Source organism: Bidens hawaiensis, unplaced genomic scaffold (assembly GCF_021521415.1).
Source record: "Bidens hawaiensis isolate Kalapana, Puna unplaced genomic scaffold, B.hawaiensis_p1.1 tig00003540_1, whole genome shotgun sequence".
In the NCBI taxonomy this organism is placed as follows: Eukaryota; Viridiplantae; Streptophyta; class Magnoliopsida; order Asterales; family Asteraceae; genus Bidens; species Bidens hawaiensis.
In genome coordinates, this window is record NW_027491200.1 from 2,904,609 (window position 1) to 2,924,987 (window position 20,379).

At 34.4% G+C, this 20,379-nt stretch overlaps 2 protein-coding genes across 2 annotated transcripts; both read left to right on the forward strand.

The window, feature by feature from the left end:
• The first annotated feature begins 11,218 nt into the window (after positions 1–11,218).
• Positions 11,219–14,061, forward strand: LOC143623817 (uncharacterized). The gene is made up of 5 exons (XM_077094643.1): positions 11,219–11,506; positions 11,606–11,643; positions 11,962–12,232; positions 12,318–12,604; positions 13,501–14,061. Exons 1-5 carry the CDS (start codon positions 11,219–11,221, stop codon positions 13,940–13,942), a joined length of 1,326 nt encoding a protein of 441 aa, XP_076950758.1. The 3' UTR covers positions 13,943–14,061.
• A 1,114-nt stretch (positions 14,062–15,175) lies between these two features.
• LOC143623788 (EG45-like domain containing protein) lies at positions 15,176–16,487 on the forward strand. Its single transcript, XM_077094624.1, has 3 exons — positions 15,176–15,341; positions 15,671–15,971; positions 16,325–16,487. The coding sequence occupies exons 1-3, from the start codon at positions 15,242–15,244 to the stop codon at positions 16,329–16,331; spliced, it is 408 nt and encodes a 135-aa protein (XP_076950739.1). The 5' UTR covers positions 15,176–15,241; the 3' UTR covers positions 16,332–16,487.
• The last annotated feature ends 3,892 nt before the right edge of the window (positions 16,488–20,379 follow it).

A 20,379-nucleotide genomic window follows, 5' to 3' on the forward strand; every position in this document is an offset into this window, starting at 1 on the left:
TGGCGTAAACCACCAAATAGCCACACCATACCATCCTCAAACGAGTGGTCAAGTGGAGGTATCTAATAGACAAATTAAAGAAATTTTACAAAAAACGGTAAGACCTGATAGAAAAGACTGGTCAACAAAACTGAACGATGCTTTATGGGCTTACCATACTGCTTTTAAAACACCTATTGGTACCACTCCCTATCGGTTGGTTTACGGGAAAGGGTGGAATTTACCTGTGGAACTTGCCCATCGTGCTTTATGGGCCGTGAAAAATGTTAATCTAGATTATGAGTGCGCAGGTAAAGAAAGAAAGTTGAATATATGTGAACTAGAGGAGTTGCGGGATGAAGCGTATGAGTGCGCGTCAGCATATAAAGACCGGATGAAGCAAGTGCATGATGCAAAGATTAAGAGGAAAACTTTTGAAGAAGGACAGCGGGTTTGGTTATACAATTCGAGAGCAAAACTGTTCCTGGGTAAGTTAAAGAGTAAGTGGATGGGACCGTATCAGGTGAAGCATGTCGGTCAGTTTGGCGAGGTCGAAATTGAAGATTTTGAGGATCACCTAAGACAGGTAGTGAATGGGCATCAGTTGAAACCATATTTGGAAGATGCAGACTTGAATAAGAGCATACATGAGAGGTGGTGAGCTTTATAGCTACTGCACCATCATATTCAGCCGAGTGATAAGGGCCAGGTAACGTCGGGCTGTAGACTTTAAATTCAGCGCTTCTCGGGAGACAACCCGAGCGTTTTTATTTTTGTTTTTGTTTTTGAAAAAAAAATAATAAAAAAAATAAATAAATAAATAAATAATAAAATAAAATAAAACATTTGCCGTTGACCTTAGCTTACGGTCTCCATACCGTAGCTTACGGTCTGAGCAAACTGTCTTACGGTGACCAAGGGACCGTAGCTTACGGTCACCCGACCGTAGCTTACGGTCGGGATTTTTCTGATTTCCGAAAAAAAAGAGAGATAAAACTTATTATTAATATTATTTCTCTTTTAACCTCCACCACACAATTTAACCTACCCATCTCTTCTTCTTCTTTCTTATTTCTTATTCTTCATCTTCTTCTTCCTCTCTTCCACCTAAGAACACCACAAACCCCACAGCCCTAACTCCTTCAATTCTTACCCAAATCTCTTGATTCCGGACTCTAAACTCATTATTTTTTCGAGAGGAACTCACCTGTGGTGTCGGTTTTCATTAATTGTTGCTCGATTTTTGCCGGATTCGTGAGGGTGTGAAGAACCCTAAAAATCAAATTTGGGGATTTTCAGGTTTAAGTGTTTTTTATTGTAATTGAAGCTTAGGACATCAACTTTCTTCACTAAAAAGGTATGTATTTCACATAATTTTAATTTGATAAACCCTAAGGTTTGTGATGAAATTCAAGTTTTACTTTATACATATTGATTGAGGTTAGGGATTGTTATGGTGATGAGGTCTCCACACTTGTAAGATTATATTTGTTAAGGGATGAGTTTATGGGTGTTATGGGTTATAATGAGTTGGTTATGATAGCTTGTTGAAATTTTGCAAGATGAAAATTGATAATAAAGTGATTGATGTTAATATTACTAATGGAACATGTTGGGTTAATGACATTGATCAACTTTTACAAGTTAGAGTTTGAAGTGGTTTTATAAACATTGAATCAACAAGTCATACACCCATAACCAAAAACAAGTGTGGGGATAGTTGGAAGGTTTATCTTGTTAGTTGACTTGCATTGTTTGCTTGATTGTGATTGTGTAGGATGGGAAGGACCGGTGAGACTAGAAAAAACCCACCAAGGAACAAAGGGAAGGCTGCCTCATCATCGGCCGACCCACCGCCTTTGCCCAAGAGAAGACTAATTTTGCGGGATTATGAGGATGAGGATGAGCCCATGCATGAGCCATATGAAGATGAGGGAGTGGCGCCTCCCCTTAAGCCAATCTGGGGTGGGGGCCTATTATCGGGAATGGACCCGAATTGGCAAGCGGAATTATATAATGATGCGATAGCAAAATTGAAAAACAAGATAGATGGGTTTATGTGTGAGAAGCGGGTTTCGCAGAATCTATTGAGGCCGTTTAGTATCATAACCATGTTTGAAAACTTGGGTTGGGAGGCAGCATTGAAGTGTTATGATAATGAAGATAAGAGAATTTACATGGATGCGATTCAAGAGTGGGTTGCCTCGTTGAGAGTTGATTGGGGAAATGATCCATACAAAACTATGAGGTTGATTAGGATAGCAAATAACAAAGAGGTGATTATGTCATTGGACACCTTGCGGAGGATAGCACCATTTGATTCTACACCATCCGGAGAATATGTGTATCCCTCAGAAGATGAATTGTATGTAAACCCGGATAAACAGCCTTCGTACGAGAGAATGAAGTTGGATCTTTTTAAGCCGGGACTTGCCCATACGATACTGTGAAACAATTTTAAGTTACAAGCAAGATTGTTGTTAAGTGTGATGGTATCTAATGTAATGCCGAAACGGGGTGACAAAACTCAGGTTAGAAAATGGGAAATTCCCGTGTTGCATGCATTGATGACGGGTACACCAAAGATTTCGTACTGGTATTTGGTTATGATGAATATCTGGAGGGCAAGAGAGACGAAGTTAAAGTTGATTATCCCACACTGTCGGTTGATTACATCCTTATTAAAGGCAAAGGGAGCGATTCGAGCGGATACACCAACAGTTGAGAAGACTCTGCGTGTTTTTGATAGAGAGCAGTTGAATAAAGAGAGTTTGCTTTATCATGAGGAAGGAGGATATGTTTATCTCCAACATTTTGATACACAAGTTCAGCTGAAGGCATTGAATAATGGGCATGGTGAGAATGTGATTGAGGAACCGTATACGTCTTTTCTGGCTAGTCGGGGTCATCCAACTCCACGACCGGCAGTGAGAAGTGATCAAGGGGGGAGTTCATCGGGGCAGCCACAACAAGCCCCGACTCAACTTCCACATGAGATGGTGCAAGATGATGCAGGAATGGTTGACTGGTTACAAGCTTCGAGGCCACCGGTTTATGGTAGTTGGGGTAGTGAGTTTCGATACATGTTTGGCCAACAGAATCGGAACGCAGAGATGCAGCGGCGAGAGACCCAGAGATTATATGATCGAATGGAATCGTGGAATCAAACCTACGCGTATAACTGGCAGCAAGAAATCAATGATCGATATGAGGATGATCGCTAGAGTCGGGCACATACAGCGTGGCATCGGGGTGAGCCGGTGGTGAATAATCCACCGATGATTGACTACTCGTCTTTGGGGCAGTTTGATGGGAGTACACACTATCCACCACCTCAGATTCATCATTCGAGGTGGGTGGATCCTCGTGCAGATGCAGCTCAGAATGCTGGTGCGGGAAGCTCGTCAGATGTGTTTAACTTCTCTGGTGTCATGGACACTATGAGATCAATCTTTGGTGACCCGCAACCGCCATATTTTTGAGCACTCGCTGATCTGCTGATCAGGTCTACGTGTCTCTCTCTATCTTTTATATTTTGTTGACTGTTTAATAATTGTGTTATGGGTGGTCGGGTGGCGTGATGAACTTTTGGGTCGTGTGGTTGGTGTTAGTGTTTATGTATATGTTTAAAAACTTTATGTGTTTCGTTTAATGGTATGCAACTTTATTTAAATCTGGAGATGGGTAATTGGTTGTCATTTGAATTGCCATTGGTATGAAATCCTCTGTTTTCATCTGTTTTTGAAAATCTGAGTTACATTGAGGGCAATGTACATCTCAAGTGTGGGGATGGAAAAATATGGAGAAATTAAAAATTTTTAGCCTTAAGAGTAGCTTGATTGTGCGCGAAAGCCGAAATTGTAATTTGTTAATTGTTAGTATTAATGCCAAGTAGAGGTCTTTGGTCATGGTCAATTTTTAAGCTTCTCGAAAGTCTTCCCATGCAAATGTTTTTCAAAAATTGGACAATTAAAATGAACCGTTTAGATGAGGATAACGAGTCATGGGGACAGGTACACATGTTTCATGTCGGCAGCCTAATTCCTCCGGTACGTGTGTAAGATTTGCCTTATATATAATACACATATAATATATAGTATATACACATGTCATTTGAGTGTCATTATAGAGAGTAACCAGTATGTCCATGATATCTAGAACTTGGTTGTCTCATGCATTTCGAGATCTTAATACCACCACCTGTATGGAGAAATAGAACTGTAGAAAACCCACTTTATATTGGCCTTACATATTAAAAAAATAAAATAATACTCCCTACCCTACATTACCCCTTAGGAGCCAAATTTGTGCCTTTTCCATTTCGTTTGTTTAAACCCACATTACAAGCCGTGTTTGCCTTGGCCTTTTATTATTTTAACCATGTGGATGAAACTCGGTATGTTAAGAGTTGTATTTAAGTTGTTTGTCGAGCATAGTATACAATGTACGTATGTCTCGGGTCGTTTGTTTGTGTATATTGATGTTAGTACTTGCTTAAAAAAAAGAAAAAAAGAAAAAAAAAGAAAAAAAAAAGAGAAAGAAAAAATAAAAAGAAAAATCAAAGAAAAATTCAAAAAGAGTTCGCGTTTAAAGTCGTTATTTGTTGTAAATAATAGTTAGTGAGTTTGTTTGTTCGTTTGTTTGTTGGTGTCAATAAATTGGGTTTCATCCACCATAAGTCACTAAATAAATCCACTTCCGCACCCTAACCTAAGCCACAGCAAAACCCTTAGTTCTTTTCTCTATGCAACAGGTGGGTAATGAGTGGAGATATGACTTGCTACCAAGCTTATTACATTGTGTTCATACTCGGTATTGAGGGCAGAGAGATACTAGCACATTTTTTGCTGGTCCAGATATTAAACCGAGAGGAGAGATATTATATTATGAGAGGTATGAACATGTGTGCCTTAACTGGAAACAAAGTACACTCGTTTGGGCGGTTTCATAGTTTTAAAATGTATCATTAAATTATTTGGTGGGTTATCAACCTTGACAGTGTCAGTTCTTGGGAATTGGGTATGACCTTATACCTCACTAGTATTAATACTGATAATTGATGAACCGTCGATCGAGGTGTATGTGTTGCATGAGAGTTTGCTTGAGGGCAAGCAAATGATAAGTGTGGGTATGTGATGTGTAGGTAAAAGTACATGCCTTAAGTGTTTTATATTGTACTTGTTTATATGTATCGAACACAAATACTTTGAGAGGTTTTATGTTTACAGGTGTGTAGAGCTTAACGGAGCTTAAAGAAGCTAATTTGGAGCATTCATGATAAAGTGAAAATGAAAGTGACGATCCATGAGAAGATAGAGAATTGAAATACGAAGACGTGGCCGCAAACGGGGAGGAAAATGAAGTTGAAACGAAGATTTTATGAAGGAAACAGTGTTTGGCCTAGCAGACCGTAAAGCAGTCTCTCCAGACCGTAGCTTACGGTCTGGTCTGACGAAAAAAGTGATTTTATTGATTTTTCTTCTATATTTAAGGCCCAAAAACCCTAGAGTCGAGATTATTCATTCATAATCAGTCTTGGGACTTCTGGGAGGCCATCATACATCATCCTAACACTTACCAATCCCTACAATCATCCATGTTATCACCATCTCAACCAAGAATCAAGATCTTCAAGATGCATATGATAGGCTAAAGCTTTTGTGACCATCTCCGGGCGTAGGGTTGTGTTTGTGGTTAGACTTTTTGGTTTTGAACCTTAATATTGGATTTGGATTTGGTTAATCATTCGGTTAGTTGAATCTTTACATTTGTTTATGCATTCAACAGTTTTTCGTAATTGAATGTTTTGTGTTTTTATCAGTTTATTGATTTGTGGTTATCAACTTTTAGGATTAAGTTCTTTGAGTCATTGGCCCGTTTATCATTTACCATTAAATCACTTACATTTATCAAACCTTAAAACTGGTAATCAATTAGGTTATTATTCATCCAAACCAATTGTTTCAGATTAAGTTATGTCAATTAGTGAGGTCAAATATCTAGTCTTTTAATTATAAGTGTAATCAATCGAGTTTTCCAAATAGGTTTAACAATTAGTCTAGTCTGCTTCACAACCTGAAACCTGGAGTTTGGTTACTTTTCTCAAATTGTTTACAAACAAATCATTATTTAATCTGCTTGACATCGTTTGTCCATCCTAGAATAATTAATTAAAAAGTATTAAACTTGATTAGCACTTTCCATTAATTCCCTGTGGATTGGACACCTTTCTTGCCCTAGCTAGTAAAGGTATTTTACAAATGTTTTTGATTGACCTTTCGACATCGATCATCTAGTGGTTGAGATTGGTAGTTTCTAAATAATTGTATTGTTTCATATTTACATTGTATAGTGTCATATTTAGGTGGTTTGTTTTATTTTAAAGCTCTTCTCACATTTCTCATAAAAAACTTGTTTTTTATATGAACTCTTATATATATATATATATATATACACACTAGTTTTTATCCCCCGTATTACGGGGGTTGTTTTTTATTATTTGTTTCTAATATTTATTTATTTTTTGAATTTTTATTTTTTTATTGTATGAAAGTTAGTAATATACTTATGGATTGATGATAAATTATTTCACAAATAAATGAGATGTTATAACCCGATTTAAAAGCTATATGGGTTTGATGAGACCCAATACCCATTTATTTTTTTTACTATAAAAGTGATTTTATAATTATAAATAATATATATCTTTTTTTAAATGCCAAATGCATGAGAAGCCTCCATTTAAAAATCAAGCAAATCTGGTGACTCCAAAAAAAGGGGGAGCGACCACATCGCGACACGTAGGATTTTTATGTCTTCTTTTATATATATTACTAGTTTTTATCCCCCGTATTACGGGGGTTGATTTATATTGTTTGTTCTAATATTTATTTATTTTTTGAATTTATATTTTTTTATTGTATGAAAGTTAATAATATACTTATGGTTTGATGATAAATTGGTTCACAAATAAATGAGATGTTATAACCCGGTTTAAAAGCTATATGGTTTTAATGAGACCCAAGACTCGTTTATTTTTTTTACTATAAAATTGGTTATTAATTATAAATAATATTTATAAAAGTTAATAATATACTTATGGTTTGATGAGACCCAAGACCTGTTTTTTTTACTATAAAATTGGTTTTTTAATTTAAATAATATATATATCTTTTTTAAAATAAATAAGATCTTAATTTTTAGTATATCCTATTTTATAGTATTTTTACATCAATAATTTGGTGAGAATAATTTTTTATTTAATGAGATGTTATAACCCGTTTAAGGAATATATGGGTTTAGTAAGACCCATACCCATGAATTCGGGTCAAATGCATGAGAAGCCTCAATTTAAAAATCAAGAAAATCTGGTGACTCCAAAAAAAAGGGAGCGACCACATCGCGACATGTAGGATTTTTATTTTTTCGTTTATATATTATATATATATATATATATATATATATATATATTTAAGATTAAAATTAAAATAGATCAGATTATCGAGCTTTTTAATAAGAAAACTTAATTTTGGATGATAATAAGGTATAGGCAATTCGACTATAAAACCACAATCATTTAAATTTTATCTATAATCTATATAAACGAAACATTTAAAAGCTCTTTGGTTGCTTATTAAATTCTCTTAAGCCACCAGATTGTTTTTTTGTTTTTTTTGTTTTTTTGTTTTTTGGTAAATGAAGGTTTCTCATGCATTTGACCAGAATTCATGGGTGTGGGTCTCACCAAACCCAGATAGCTCTTAAACAGGTTATAAAATCTCATTAAATTAAAATTAATCTTACCAAATATTTGATTCAAAAATCTTATAAATTAAGGATATACTAAAATTTAATATCTATTTTTTTAAAAGACATTATTTATAATTAAGAAGCAATTTTATAGTAAAAGAAGAGGAATATCGAATTTTAATAATCCCTATTAAATGATATTGGCCGATAATAATCCCTATTCGTTTTATCGCCACTGTCGGTCCCAAATTCAAAAAAGTTGGCCTCCAATGGTCCTCCGTTAAAAATGACTTAACGGCGTTATAGTTTTTTCTAAATTTCAAACCAATGTTTTAGGGCTTTTGATCGTTAGGAGGATACGAGTTGATTGGTGTAAAACTTAGCTTGAAACAATGCTTAAAACGACTCGATTTTTGTTAATTGTAAGTTCAAACACCCGAATTGAAGCATTTTTCGTCATTTTGAAGCACTATTTCAAACTAAGTTTTACACCAATCGACTAGTATACTTCTAACGATTAAAAGCCCTAAAACATTGGTTTGAAATTCAGAAAAAACTATAACGCCGTTAAGTCATTTTTAACGGGGCACCATTGGGGACCAACTTTTTTGAATTTGGGACCGCCAGTGGAAATAAAACGAATAGGGATTATTATCGGCCAATATCATTTAATAGGGATTATTAAAATCCAATATTCCAAAAGAAAATAAGTGGGTCATAGGTCACCAAACTCATATAGCTTTTAAACTTTTGAACATGTTATAACATATCATTTATTTGTGAAACCATTTCATCATCAAACCCTAAGTATATTATTAACTTTCTTACAATAAATAAAATTAAAATCTAAAAAATTATATAAATATTAATAATATAAAATGTAAAACAACCCCCGTAATACGGGGGAATAAAATCTAGTTTTTTAATAAACGTTTTCCATCAAACAATTTAATTAAAACAAAAGAGTATTAAAAATATATAAACGAAACCTTTAAAGCTCTCTGTTTGGTCCCTACATTCTCTCAAGCCACCAGATTACTTTATTTGTTTTGACATCCCACATCGGTTGGGAAAGAGAACTAAGCCTTCTTTATAAGGAGGTGGATACATTTCCCTTCATAACGCGTTTTGGGCGCTTAATGATAGTGGATGAGAGGAGAATTCCATAGTTTAAGCGTGCTCAGATAAGAGTATTATGAGGATGGGTGACCACTTGGGCAACCAAAAGCAAATCCGAGAGACGATGGTGGTACGTCCCGACCAAAACGGGCAAAATTATGGTGCGGTGGTAGCTGAGTTGTTACATTTGTAAATGAAGGATTCTCATGAGTTTGACTTGAATTCACGGGTATGGGTCTCACCAAACCCAGATAACCCTTAAACGGGTTATAACATCTCATTATATTAAAAAATATTCTCACCAAATATTTAATATGAAAATCCTATAACATAGGGATATACTAAATATTAATATCCAATTTTTTATAAAAAAATATTATTTATAATTAAGAAACAATTTTAAAGTAAAAAAATAATAAACGAGGAATGAGTCTCATCAAACCTCGATAGTTTTTAAACGGGTTATAAAATCTCATATATATTTGTGAAAATCTTTCATCATTAAACCATATGTATATTATTAACTTTATTGCAATAAATAAAATTAAAATAAAAAAATATATAAATATTAGAAATGAAAGATGAAAACAATCTCCGCAATACATGGGATAAAACCTAGTAGTTTATTAATTTAGGTGCTGCATTTAATTAAGTTTAATAACTTTGAATCATTTATATGCTTGCGTAAGGGATGTACGTTTAGCCTAACTCTTTAATATACTAGGAAATGGGTAAAAGAATAACTGAAAGAAAGGAAATCTAGGAAATCTATTAGTTATTCGTTAAAGTTTCATTTATTCATTGACCAGAATTAGACGGGATATATCGCTCGGAGATGTAGAACAAAAATTCGTTTATTTGCATCAAGCTTTTGGGGGGGCTAATTCAAGACTTACTCGAACTATTACTCAACAAAAAAAAGAGCTTGGGTGTTGCTAAACGTACCCCGCTTTCTTTCATTTTTACTAAACGTACCCCCACCTTCAAGTTTTGCATTAATACGATTTAAACCATTTTTTGTAATTTTGTCATCTTTTATTATTATTATTAATTAAAAGAAAGTTTTTTTATTATTTAAGTAAATTTTCTTTTCCTTTTTTTTTGCATATTATAATATCTTTTTGTTTTTTTTAAAAAACAAAAACTGTTTATGTAAAAAAGGATTTTTTAAATTACAAATAAAAAACATTTTTTAAAAGTGTTTTAATCCTTTTAGGGTGTGTCTTTTTAATAATTTTTAGAGATAGCTTACTTTAAAAAAGAAACACATTTTTTTTTCATCAATAAAACATATTAAACAAACATAAGACTTGATCAACAAGTTGGTTCTTTTATGATGTGACATTAGTTTCATGCACTCAAACCTATCAAAAAACATTTAAATAATCTTTTTGTCGGGTGTGAGACATATGATAAAATAAATATAAACAAAACGTATTGTCGTTTTTAAAAGGCGTTATATCATTAATTTTTTTAAATACATTTTATAATGATAATCAATATTATTATTATGATAAAGAACAATAAACACAAAAAGATAGAATATGAAAAAGAAATATAAAAATAACTTTATAGTATTTGATTTTATATTTTAAAGGAGACTTGAAATGACTAAATATATTAGAGGGTAGTAATATGTCAAATAAAATTGTTGAAGGAATTGAAAGTATAGGGAAGAGGGTATGACACGTACACGAGAGGGTACATTTAGCCGAACTCTTTAATAATTATACAAGACATAAAGTGTTATGCAATGACATTAAATATTTATTTTTGTGTGATCACGAATTGATTTGATCATATTTTAAACATACCAAATTATTCATGTATACAAGCATCAAACCATCACAAACCATCACAATAATTGAGGTAAAACGTCGTAACCTCTTGTAAAAGATTACAACCATTAGGATGTAAACCTAACAAACTACATTATTATAGTAGGAACTCTGAGAGAGTCACTACTACTCAACACTTACCACTAATGTATTTATTCACTAAGCACTTGCCAATACTGAGCACATGTTCCTACCGATATTCTTAATCTTATGTTGTTACTAATTTAAGTATTTTTGAAAGACAAATTTATTGTATTCTCAAAAACTTGAACCTATGGTATTGATAATCAAAGTGGAAACAGTAACAGTAAATCTTGTTTTAGGGTTATATAATAGTTAAGAGGAAATTAGCGAATTTCAGTAATATATGAGCAAGTAGTTGTATTATTGTAAAATGTAACATTTAAAAAAATGGGATTGAAATAGTAATATGGTAGCCGGTAGTGATACCCAAAATATCAGCAGCAACCTTATCAGAGAAAGAGAATAGAATAGAATAGAATAGAATAGAGGTCTGAACTGAACCAGGAGTCATGGTGTCTGCTACTGCTACTACCTCTCTTTCCATATTATCTTCATCTTCTCCGTTCGATTACTCTTCTTCTCACCGATTCAGGCGAAACAACCTCAAAATCCCATCTATTAAATTCCGCCCTCAATCATCCCTCGAAGACGATGGCGGATCGCCTGAACGGTTTCTGGATAACAATTCGATTGCGGATTACATGCGCTTTAAGAAAGGCGATTCTGGTCAGTTACAGACCGCCGTTGTCAGTTACCGCAAAAAGTTCCCATGGTCACTTCTTCAGCCTTTTCTTCAGGTTATTAATTGATTGAATATCCACATATTATTATTATTATTATTATTAAGTTTTATTAAAAAATAATTTGTTTCTTTTAATGCTGATTTAATTTTGTAGGTTGATTTGGTTTCCACTATTCACATTGCAGACAAAGAGTAAGTTCTGTTAATTGTAAAACATAAATCAATATTCATTCTAAATTGAACTTCTAGTGTATTGTTCAGTATGAGTTATGACCATTTTTCGTTTGTCATAAGACCCGTGTAAAGTGACAAACTGGTGTGTAGACTTGATTTGACATCGAACAGCCTGTATGACATCATACGGTATGGTGTGACAAAAACGCTGGTGTACAGATTTAGGGTGGTGTCTCTTTAGCATCGCCCTAATTGTATCGTGTTCCGCATACTTATAATTAGCTGTATAGGAACTAATATATGTTAGTTAATATAATAATAAAATACCATGAACAGGTACTTTACAACCTTACAAAAAGAACTCGAGTCATATGATTGCGTGCTTTATGAAATGGTAACCAGCAGAGAAAGTTTAGAAAACCGAAAAAACCCCTCTGCAGTTAAAAACGACACAAACTCGCACTCAAAGGGTTTTAACATCATAGGATTCATCCAACGCCAGATGGCGAGACTACTTATGCTTGATTTCCAACTAGATTGTCTTGATTATGATCCTGAAAACTGGTACCATGCTGACCTGGACTTTGAAACCTTCAAGTTACTTCAGGTTCAATCCTGTTCAATGTTCATAGTCATTTGCCACAATCATTGTTGGATATTTGAAATCCTTAATTTTTGTAAATGGTTTACAGATGGAAAAAGGTGAGAGTTTTTTTACATTTGCAAGAGATATGACTTTTAGGTCAACAAAGGCGTTGGTGCAAGCTACTTCGATCCCTGAAGAACTTGGTCCGTGGAGGTCTAAACTGTTATGGGCATCGCGTGTGTTGCCTATGCCTCTCGTTGGTTTGTTTTTCATCAGTAGTCTTTGTGCTGATGTGGGTAATGAGCCTGGTGATTATCCGGAACTCGAGGCGCTATCGAGGCTTGATTTTGGGGCTGCAATGAAAGTCTTTTTGGCAAAAAGATTAACGTCTGAGTAAGTTTTATGTTGCTTTGTTGTGTGATGTTCCATTCAATTGCAATGTATGGAATTCTATGATATCACGCGATAAGAGTCTAGAAGTAGGGTTGTTCCGAAAGCTTGGCTCACTCGAAAAAGAGCTTGTTTGTAAACAAGCTGAGAGCCTGAGACCAAGCCAGGGTTGGGTTGACTCGTGGCTCGCTTATCAATGGCATGTTGGCTTGTTTAAGTTACACCCAAGTTTTAATATATAACATCATATAAAAATATTGAAAAGAAACAAAAATAATAAATATAATATTTTGAATCTGCCTCTTGAGTTTAAAAATAAAAACAGAAAAAACAAACAAATGTATGTTAAAGAAATAATTTTTTTTGTCTTTTATAGTCTTATGTATTTAACATGTATAGAAATTATTATAAAAATAATAACAAATTAAAGAACCGAATCGATGAGCCACAAGCTAGCTACAAGCCAAGCTTGTTATCAGCTCGTTAAATTAAACGAGCCGAGCTGGCTTGTTCAACTTCAAGCTTGAACCCAAGCCCAACTTAGCTCGGCTCATTTAACTTTGGCGTAACGGATATCCATGATTCCATATGGCGCGTCAGACTTCCATCTGGAACGTATTCTTATTTGAAAAAAATTATTCAAAATGATATTTGAGTAAATAAATAAGTCAATGGCCATTTTGTCAAAGTCAATAGTCAAAATTGATATTTTGATAATTTTTTCACTTATGAATGGGTTGATTCCGGTTGTCGAGTGAAATAAAATATAGCTAAAATCGTAACGGTCAGCCGGATCTAAAGTGTTCTAATGCATAACATCATTTTACCCGTAGTCAAGATTATTATTAAAATCATTAAATCTTTTAATCATATTGATTGAATTCGATCTATATGTTCAGTTTCACACAAGTAACCACAGACGTAGAGGAGAAATCAGTAATTATAGGTGAGCGAAACCGAGCTGCAACCGAAGCTCTCAAAACAGCAATCAACAATGGCTATAACAAGATTGCCATAGTATACGGGGGCGGGCACATCCCCGATTTGGGAAGGAGGTTAAAAGACGAATTTGACCTTGTTCCTTCTCGGGTCCAGTGGGTAACCGCTTGGTCAATCAAGAACCGGAATCTAACAAGCCAGTCTTTACCTTTCTTGAAGAAACTTGCAGAAGTTTCAGGTTGGCGGTTAAATCGGTATCAAACTCTGGCACTGCTCATATTTTCATCTGTTCTTGCATTGGATTTGTGGTTCTGGGAACTCTTTTTTGGGAGCACAGTAAATTTTATTACACAAGTTGCATCTGGTGCTTTTCAGATTGTTGATTATTCTAATTTAAGCTAATTGAACACTATGATGTGAACACAGATACTGCATAATGTGAATATAAAAAAGATTTTATATTTTAGGGGATAGATATCATGTTCATATTTGGACTAAGTAATATTATTAAATTATATGGATTTGTGTTATATTATGTAATAGTTTATATTTATATGTGAGTTAATAATGAGTTGCAAACTCTTTTCTCTTCAAGTTATCAACATAGGATAAGGTTTAGGAAAAATGCTGTAGAGTTTGTAAAATAATAACTATTGAAGAGAGAAATATCAAATAACTATGTGCAGAAAATGAAAATGAGTATCTTCATATAGTGTTGTATTTGCTGATAAAGTTGGCACACTATCTTAACATAGTGTTGAGAAGGTTCACTTATCTTGAGATAATGAACCTTTAAAGATACACACTATCTACCCATGGTGTATCAAAAAAGGTGATGACTACCTTCATCTGGTTTTATGTTGTATTTAAGATACCTACTGTTTAGAGAGATGACTAGTGAAGAAGCTCTCAATCAAAGGATTAGGGAAGAACTAGAACGGATTAGTTAACATTCACCTAAACCTCTATGAATTGGCTGTGTCATCCGTAAAGCTTTATTGCATATTTCACTTACCTTCTTGCATATATATCTAAGTATTTGAGTTATATAAAGAGTTTATAAGTTAATTAGCTTTTTTAAACAAGTTTAAAACGAGGTAAAAAGCTTAAAACCTATCCATTCTCTAGGTTTCTACCGTACGTTTAAATGACAAACAACCACAACTACTTGTTCATTTTTGTATGCTAAAAATTTACAAAGGTTTATTATCAATGGCTTCGTGTAATTGAATCGATACTTGATTTACCTGGGGGTGGCAGCTCCTAATACGACCCGACCCTGACACCACATAATAAAATATGAGTTTTGGGTTAACTGACACAGTCTATTTTATTAAAATGTCAACCCGAATATAATCTAGTTATTTAACATGAACTCAGCCGGTTTAATAAATGAGTTAACTTGTCAATCCGTTTAATAGTTAAGAATTATGTTTTTAAATTATTAAACATACGTTATAGTAAATCTTAACGGTGCCATAAAGAAAGAGTCAAATGACAAAAGCGAATAACGTGGAATGAGAAAACATGGAGAAACCAGCTTGTATTACCCAAATCATTTCATGGTAAAAAAAAGTCTCCTTACAAACGTTGATTTATATACAACTTAGCCGTTGACTCGATCCGTTTCATATAATATATACAACTAATTAGATTCATTCTCCTTCCTCTTCTTTTCCAAATACATGTGCTGTCCAAACCATGAATCATCTTCTCCCCTTCCTCCTCCTCCTCTTAACCATTCTCCATCCCTCCCATGGCGAAGTCGGCACCTCCGCTCAATACGCCCCACCCTTCTTACGTAAGTTATTCACCTCTCTCTTATCTTTTTCTTAACAACAACGTCTGAAACTGTGAGTAAATATCCCTAAAACGGGATGTCAACCGTAGAATAACTCTCTCTTGAGTCATGTTTTGAAACCAAGACCGTAGTTAAATTTCAACTCTATCCCTAATTAATATTTTCTTTAGCAAACTGCTATTTCTTTGTCCATATGATTTACTCACTTTGGTCCTTTTCGTCCATGTAAGTAAACATGTTGGATGAAAATAGCAGTTTACTCTATTTTGGTTAAACTGTTGAAATTTATAAAACACAGACTATAATAAAAACATTATTTGTTGTAACAGCCACGGCCTGTTACGGGTACGACCCGGGGCAGTTTCCGTCTAGCAATCTCTTTGCTGCCGTGGGCGACGGAATATGGGACAACGGAGCCGCATGTGGGCGGCAGTATTTGGTGAAATGTATAAGTGCTGCTGACCCGGGAACTTGTGTTCCTGATCAAGTGATTCAAGTCAGAATAGTGGACTTTGCTCTAACGGCGGTGTCTCCGCCGTCCTACGACGGTACCACCATGGTGTTGTCGGATACCGCCTTCGGAACCATCGCCAACTCCACCGCTCTTTCTATTAACATTGAGTTCCAACAGTATGTTTCTTACTCTCTCTTCAATGATTACAATATAATTATTTTTCCACCTGGAGAGTATTTTTTTTTCTACATGTTTACAAATAAAATTACTCAACTGTTTTTCACTTTATTTTGAATAAAAGAATAAAATGTGACGAATAAATAAGCAATTACTTTGAAACATGTGGAATGGGAAATTAGTAAATTACCATCAATGGCATTATATTGACTAATATATTTAATCTTTATTTGAGAAAATACGTTTATATTATTATAATGTATAATATCATTTCCTTCAAGTTTTATTTTGAATGTCATAGTTAGGTTATATTTGACTTTTTTTTTTAATTTTTATAAATTAATATTTGCAGGATTTGATAAACTTTGAATTATAGAAGAGTTGGTCTACCCTCTTGAATATGTGTGCATAAAATATGCTTATTTATTTTCTTTGTGTAGTTGTATTATTTATTCAAGATTGAATTTGAAAAATGGATGTATGAGAGTTGTCGATTTTGGAAGGATTAAGCAATCATGAAGTATTAATGATTGATATTTGATCCATCGTGTCAAAAAGTTACAAATAATTGGAACTAAATGCAATGTTTCTTGTCATTAAAGGTTCATTCAAAATAAATAGATTTAATAGGTCGGGTAACATGATTTTAGATGTATCTTGTTGCAAGTAACAAGGAGCCTTTACAAATAAGAAATAACAAGACAAGAGGAAACGAAACACAAGCAGCTAACAAAGTTGAACTTGCACCAATCTTCCCAACTGACACTCGATCTTCAACTCCTATTCATTACCTATAAGAAAGAGGTTGCTTTGATATCAATCACCACTCTGTCCAGTACCATGACCAAAATCTTTTTAAAGATTTTGTCATTCCTCATTCTCCATATCATCCAACACGTCATCACAGAGATAGCTAGTATTAACAAGGATTCCTCCCTCTTCCTTTTTAACCTTACCGGATAGTCGAACAAGTCTTTTACCGAATCAAAGTTGAACAAAGCCGGTACCTTGACCCAGTTGTGAATTATTGTCTATATCCACTTGGCAACTTGACAATGTACAGTTAAGTGCTTCGATGATTCCGAGAATAGACCACAAAGTTCACAAATATCATCATCAATGTTTATCCCTCGATACAATAATGTTCTTTTTTGTAAATATTATGTCAAGCATTAATCTCCACATAAAGCAATTAACCTTGAGTGAAACCGAATTCAACCAAAAGTTCGTCTTGACCACCGGATGCTTTATGTTATCTATCTCCCACCTTAAGCTTTTAAAAGTGAAAATATCTTCCTTACCTTCATGTCATTCCAAAGCCAAGTATCTGGGTCCATATTCATCATATCAAAGAAGATTAAATCAATGTATCTCTTCAATACTCTTTAAATTCCCCTTATTTAGGTTCCGTTCTCCATCTCCAAAACCATTTTAATTCATGATTTACCAAACAATAACAATTTTTGACCAAAATGTCCTTGTGTTTTTCCAAAACAAACAATGAAGGAAACACAATTTTCAACGGTCTAACCAAAATTGAGTTTTATTTTCCAAACCAACTTCACTCGTAACCGTTCAATCATTTTTAGATTTTCCACCCAGTCATCCTCTTCCAACCTACCAATGCTTCTCCAAGTACCATTCAGGGATTTTTTTTATCGCTATCGTCTCCCAATTCTGCATACTCGTGTGTTAAGTATCCGTTAATACCTGATTAATTTTTTTTAATAAATCTGCTATAATATTAAAACAAGGTTTCTTTTAAAAAAAAACATGCATTTTCATAATTCTGACAAATAAAATAATTTAAAATAAAATAAAATTACATTAACTTCTAGAATTTCTCCTTAATATAATAAATCAAAATTAAATTAAAATTTCAATGGATTCCACAAATACTTCACACCTATATTTGGCCAAAACCTAATTTTCACAAAAAACACTGTCATCGTCAGAATTTATGTAAAATAATCAATTAAATAGGTGATTACAATATAAATCCATAAGGTATGTTATTAAAATAATGTTAAACTCATAAGTTTTGTTGTATTTTTTTAATCACACGGATTCTAACTAGTAAAAACTTATAATAATATAATATGTGTTATATCCTAAATAGTTAACCATAAATTTATATACCAAACAATTGAGCACGATGCATATCATTCAAATCCAACATCAAGTAGACATCGCACACACCCTTCTCTAATTCTCGCTCTAGGGATCTTCGATAGTTTGGTGGTTTCTCTATACATATCCTCTACCTCTAGTCTTAGCCCTTTGATTCTTTGGTCTACCTTTCCACATATTCGATTCTCCGGCAGTCCTGCTACCTCGCAGTTGCAGCGACGCCACCGACCACCTAACGGTCAAACCCTTCTTCACAGGCTGTTAAATATGTGTTTCCAAACAACTCTTATGGTGTATACCTGGTAGTAACAGGTTCGTGTTCAGGTTTGAGATATAGGTTCACGATAAGTTTTCTTGTCGTGTACAGGTATACATGTTTCATGTTCGTGTCTTATGGTGTACGTGTATATAATATATGCCAACTAGGGGTGATCAAAACATCCGAATCCGTATCCGTATCCGTATTATCCGGAAATCCGAATCCGAATTATCCGAAAATTCGGATTCGGATAGCAATTTTGAGAATTTTCGGATCAAATGGATATCCGAACTATCCGAAATATTAAATTTAATAAACTTTTTAATTATTTTTATATTTATGTATAATCTTGGAACCCTAAAATCCAAACTTTATCAGATCCCACGCGTCTAATTTCAAATCTGCCTCTCGCCGTCAAATCGCCTCTCGTCGTTAAATCTACAAGCCTTCAACTTTCCCTGTTAGACTGTCGCTATCGACACCGCTATCGCCGGAGGTCGCCTCGCATCCACCGCTGCAAGCCTGCTATATTGACTGTCCCCCGTAGTTATCGACACTCGCCGCTGCATCTCGCTACCGTACTCCATTGTTTATGTTAATGGCAGATTCTTTGAGAACCTTCTTCAAACAATTAAACGTCACTGAATATGAAAGCTTCAAGATCCAAGATCCCTTGTTTGTGGCAAAGAGTAATTCATTAAAATTATTTTTGTATTTTTTTTTGCAGCACCAAGATCTGTTAATATATTGTGTAAAAAAATCTAAACTGATTTTGATTGTATATGTATTAAAATTATTGTGCGCTTTTTATATACATATATTATTTATATGAACCTCCGGCCACACTCTCAGGTGGATATTTAGGTCCACAAACTTGTTGTGTGTGTTGGAGGGGGGGGGGGGGGGGGCACATTCACCAGTAATGCGGCTACAAGAGAAAAATCAAATGGTCAATAATCCTAATCAGACGATGAATTTAGTTAATCAAAAAAATTCTTCAATCGACAAACTAAACCAAAAACGATCTTCAATATGCTTTGGTTAGCCTTTTAAATAATTTACTATAAAACGATTACCTTTGAATTTCTGTTAGTCAATGGATGTTTGGAAGAACGTCGACATTAGTTACGAATCAAAATGGCGCGAACAAAGTTATTGATGGTAGAGGGTTGTTGTCAGCAAACGAGGGCACACTGTGCACTCGTTTGGTCGATTTCAGGGCTATATGTTGCACATCGACACGACATGACTAAATTACCCCCAAGTCAAACCCCCTATGACAGTCAAACAAACAGTACAATTAACGTGGGGTTGACATTGTAAAAGTTTGCACACTATAGGGACTGAGCGTGCAAAGGGTCTACCAGGTGCTTAAATGCAAAGGGGTGTTGATCACGGAGGTGTCCACTACACTTAACTCTATTTTATATGCGGAGTACTTAAGTTGAGATAATTGCACTAATGCCATCGCCATTTTCTTGCTCCATTCGATTCGTTCGCTTCATACAATTAATCTATTTGTATGGTAAGTCTATGGTTCCCCTAGAGAAAGTTGGATTTTCAAAATGAACATGGGATGTTCGGGTTAACCCGAATCTTGAGATATAAACCCAAATACTTATCCATAAATATCGACTGGGTTCAGGTTTCTCTTTCTTTTGGGTTGGGTGTTTTTGTGTATAGTTAGTTGGGGTCTCGGGTCACCACAGTCAGGTTCAGTGTTCGGTTGCGGTTAAAGAACTGACCCCTACTCCATTCTCCCGAGACTATGAACTTGAACTTTTAGAGAGATGTATTAGGATCAAGGACTACTTCAGTGTTATTTAAGTTGCTTTAAGTAGAGGTCTGAGACCTTTTTACAAAAAGTTGACAAACAACTCATTACGGATCTCATCCACACAATCAATTTACTGTATGGCTATGAATTGAATGTTTCTAGCTCGTCACAATGACTTAAAATTGAAGAGGTATGTACCCGCGTCAACACCGAGCAAGGCGGGTCAACCCACAAGATAAAG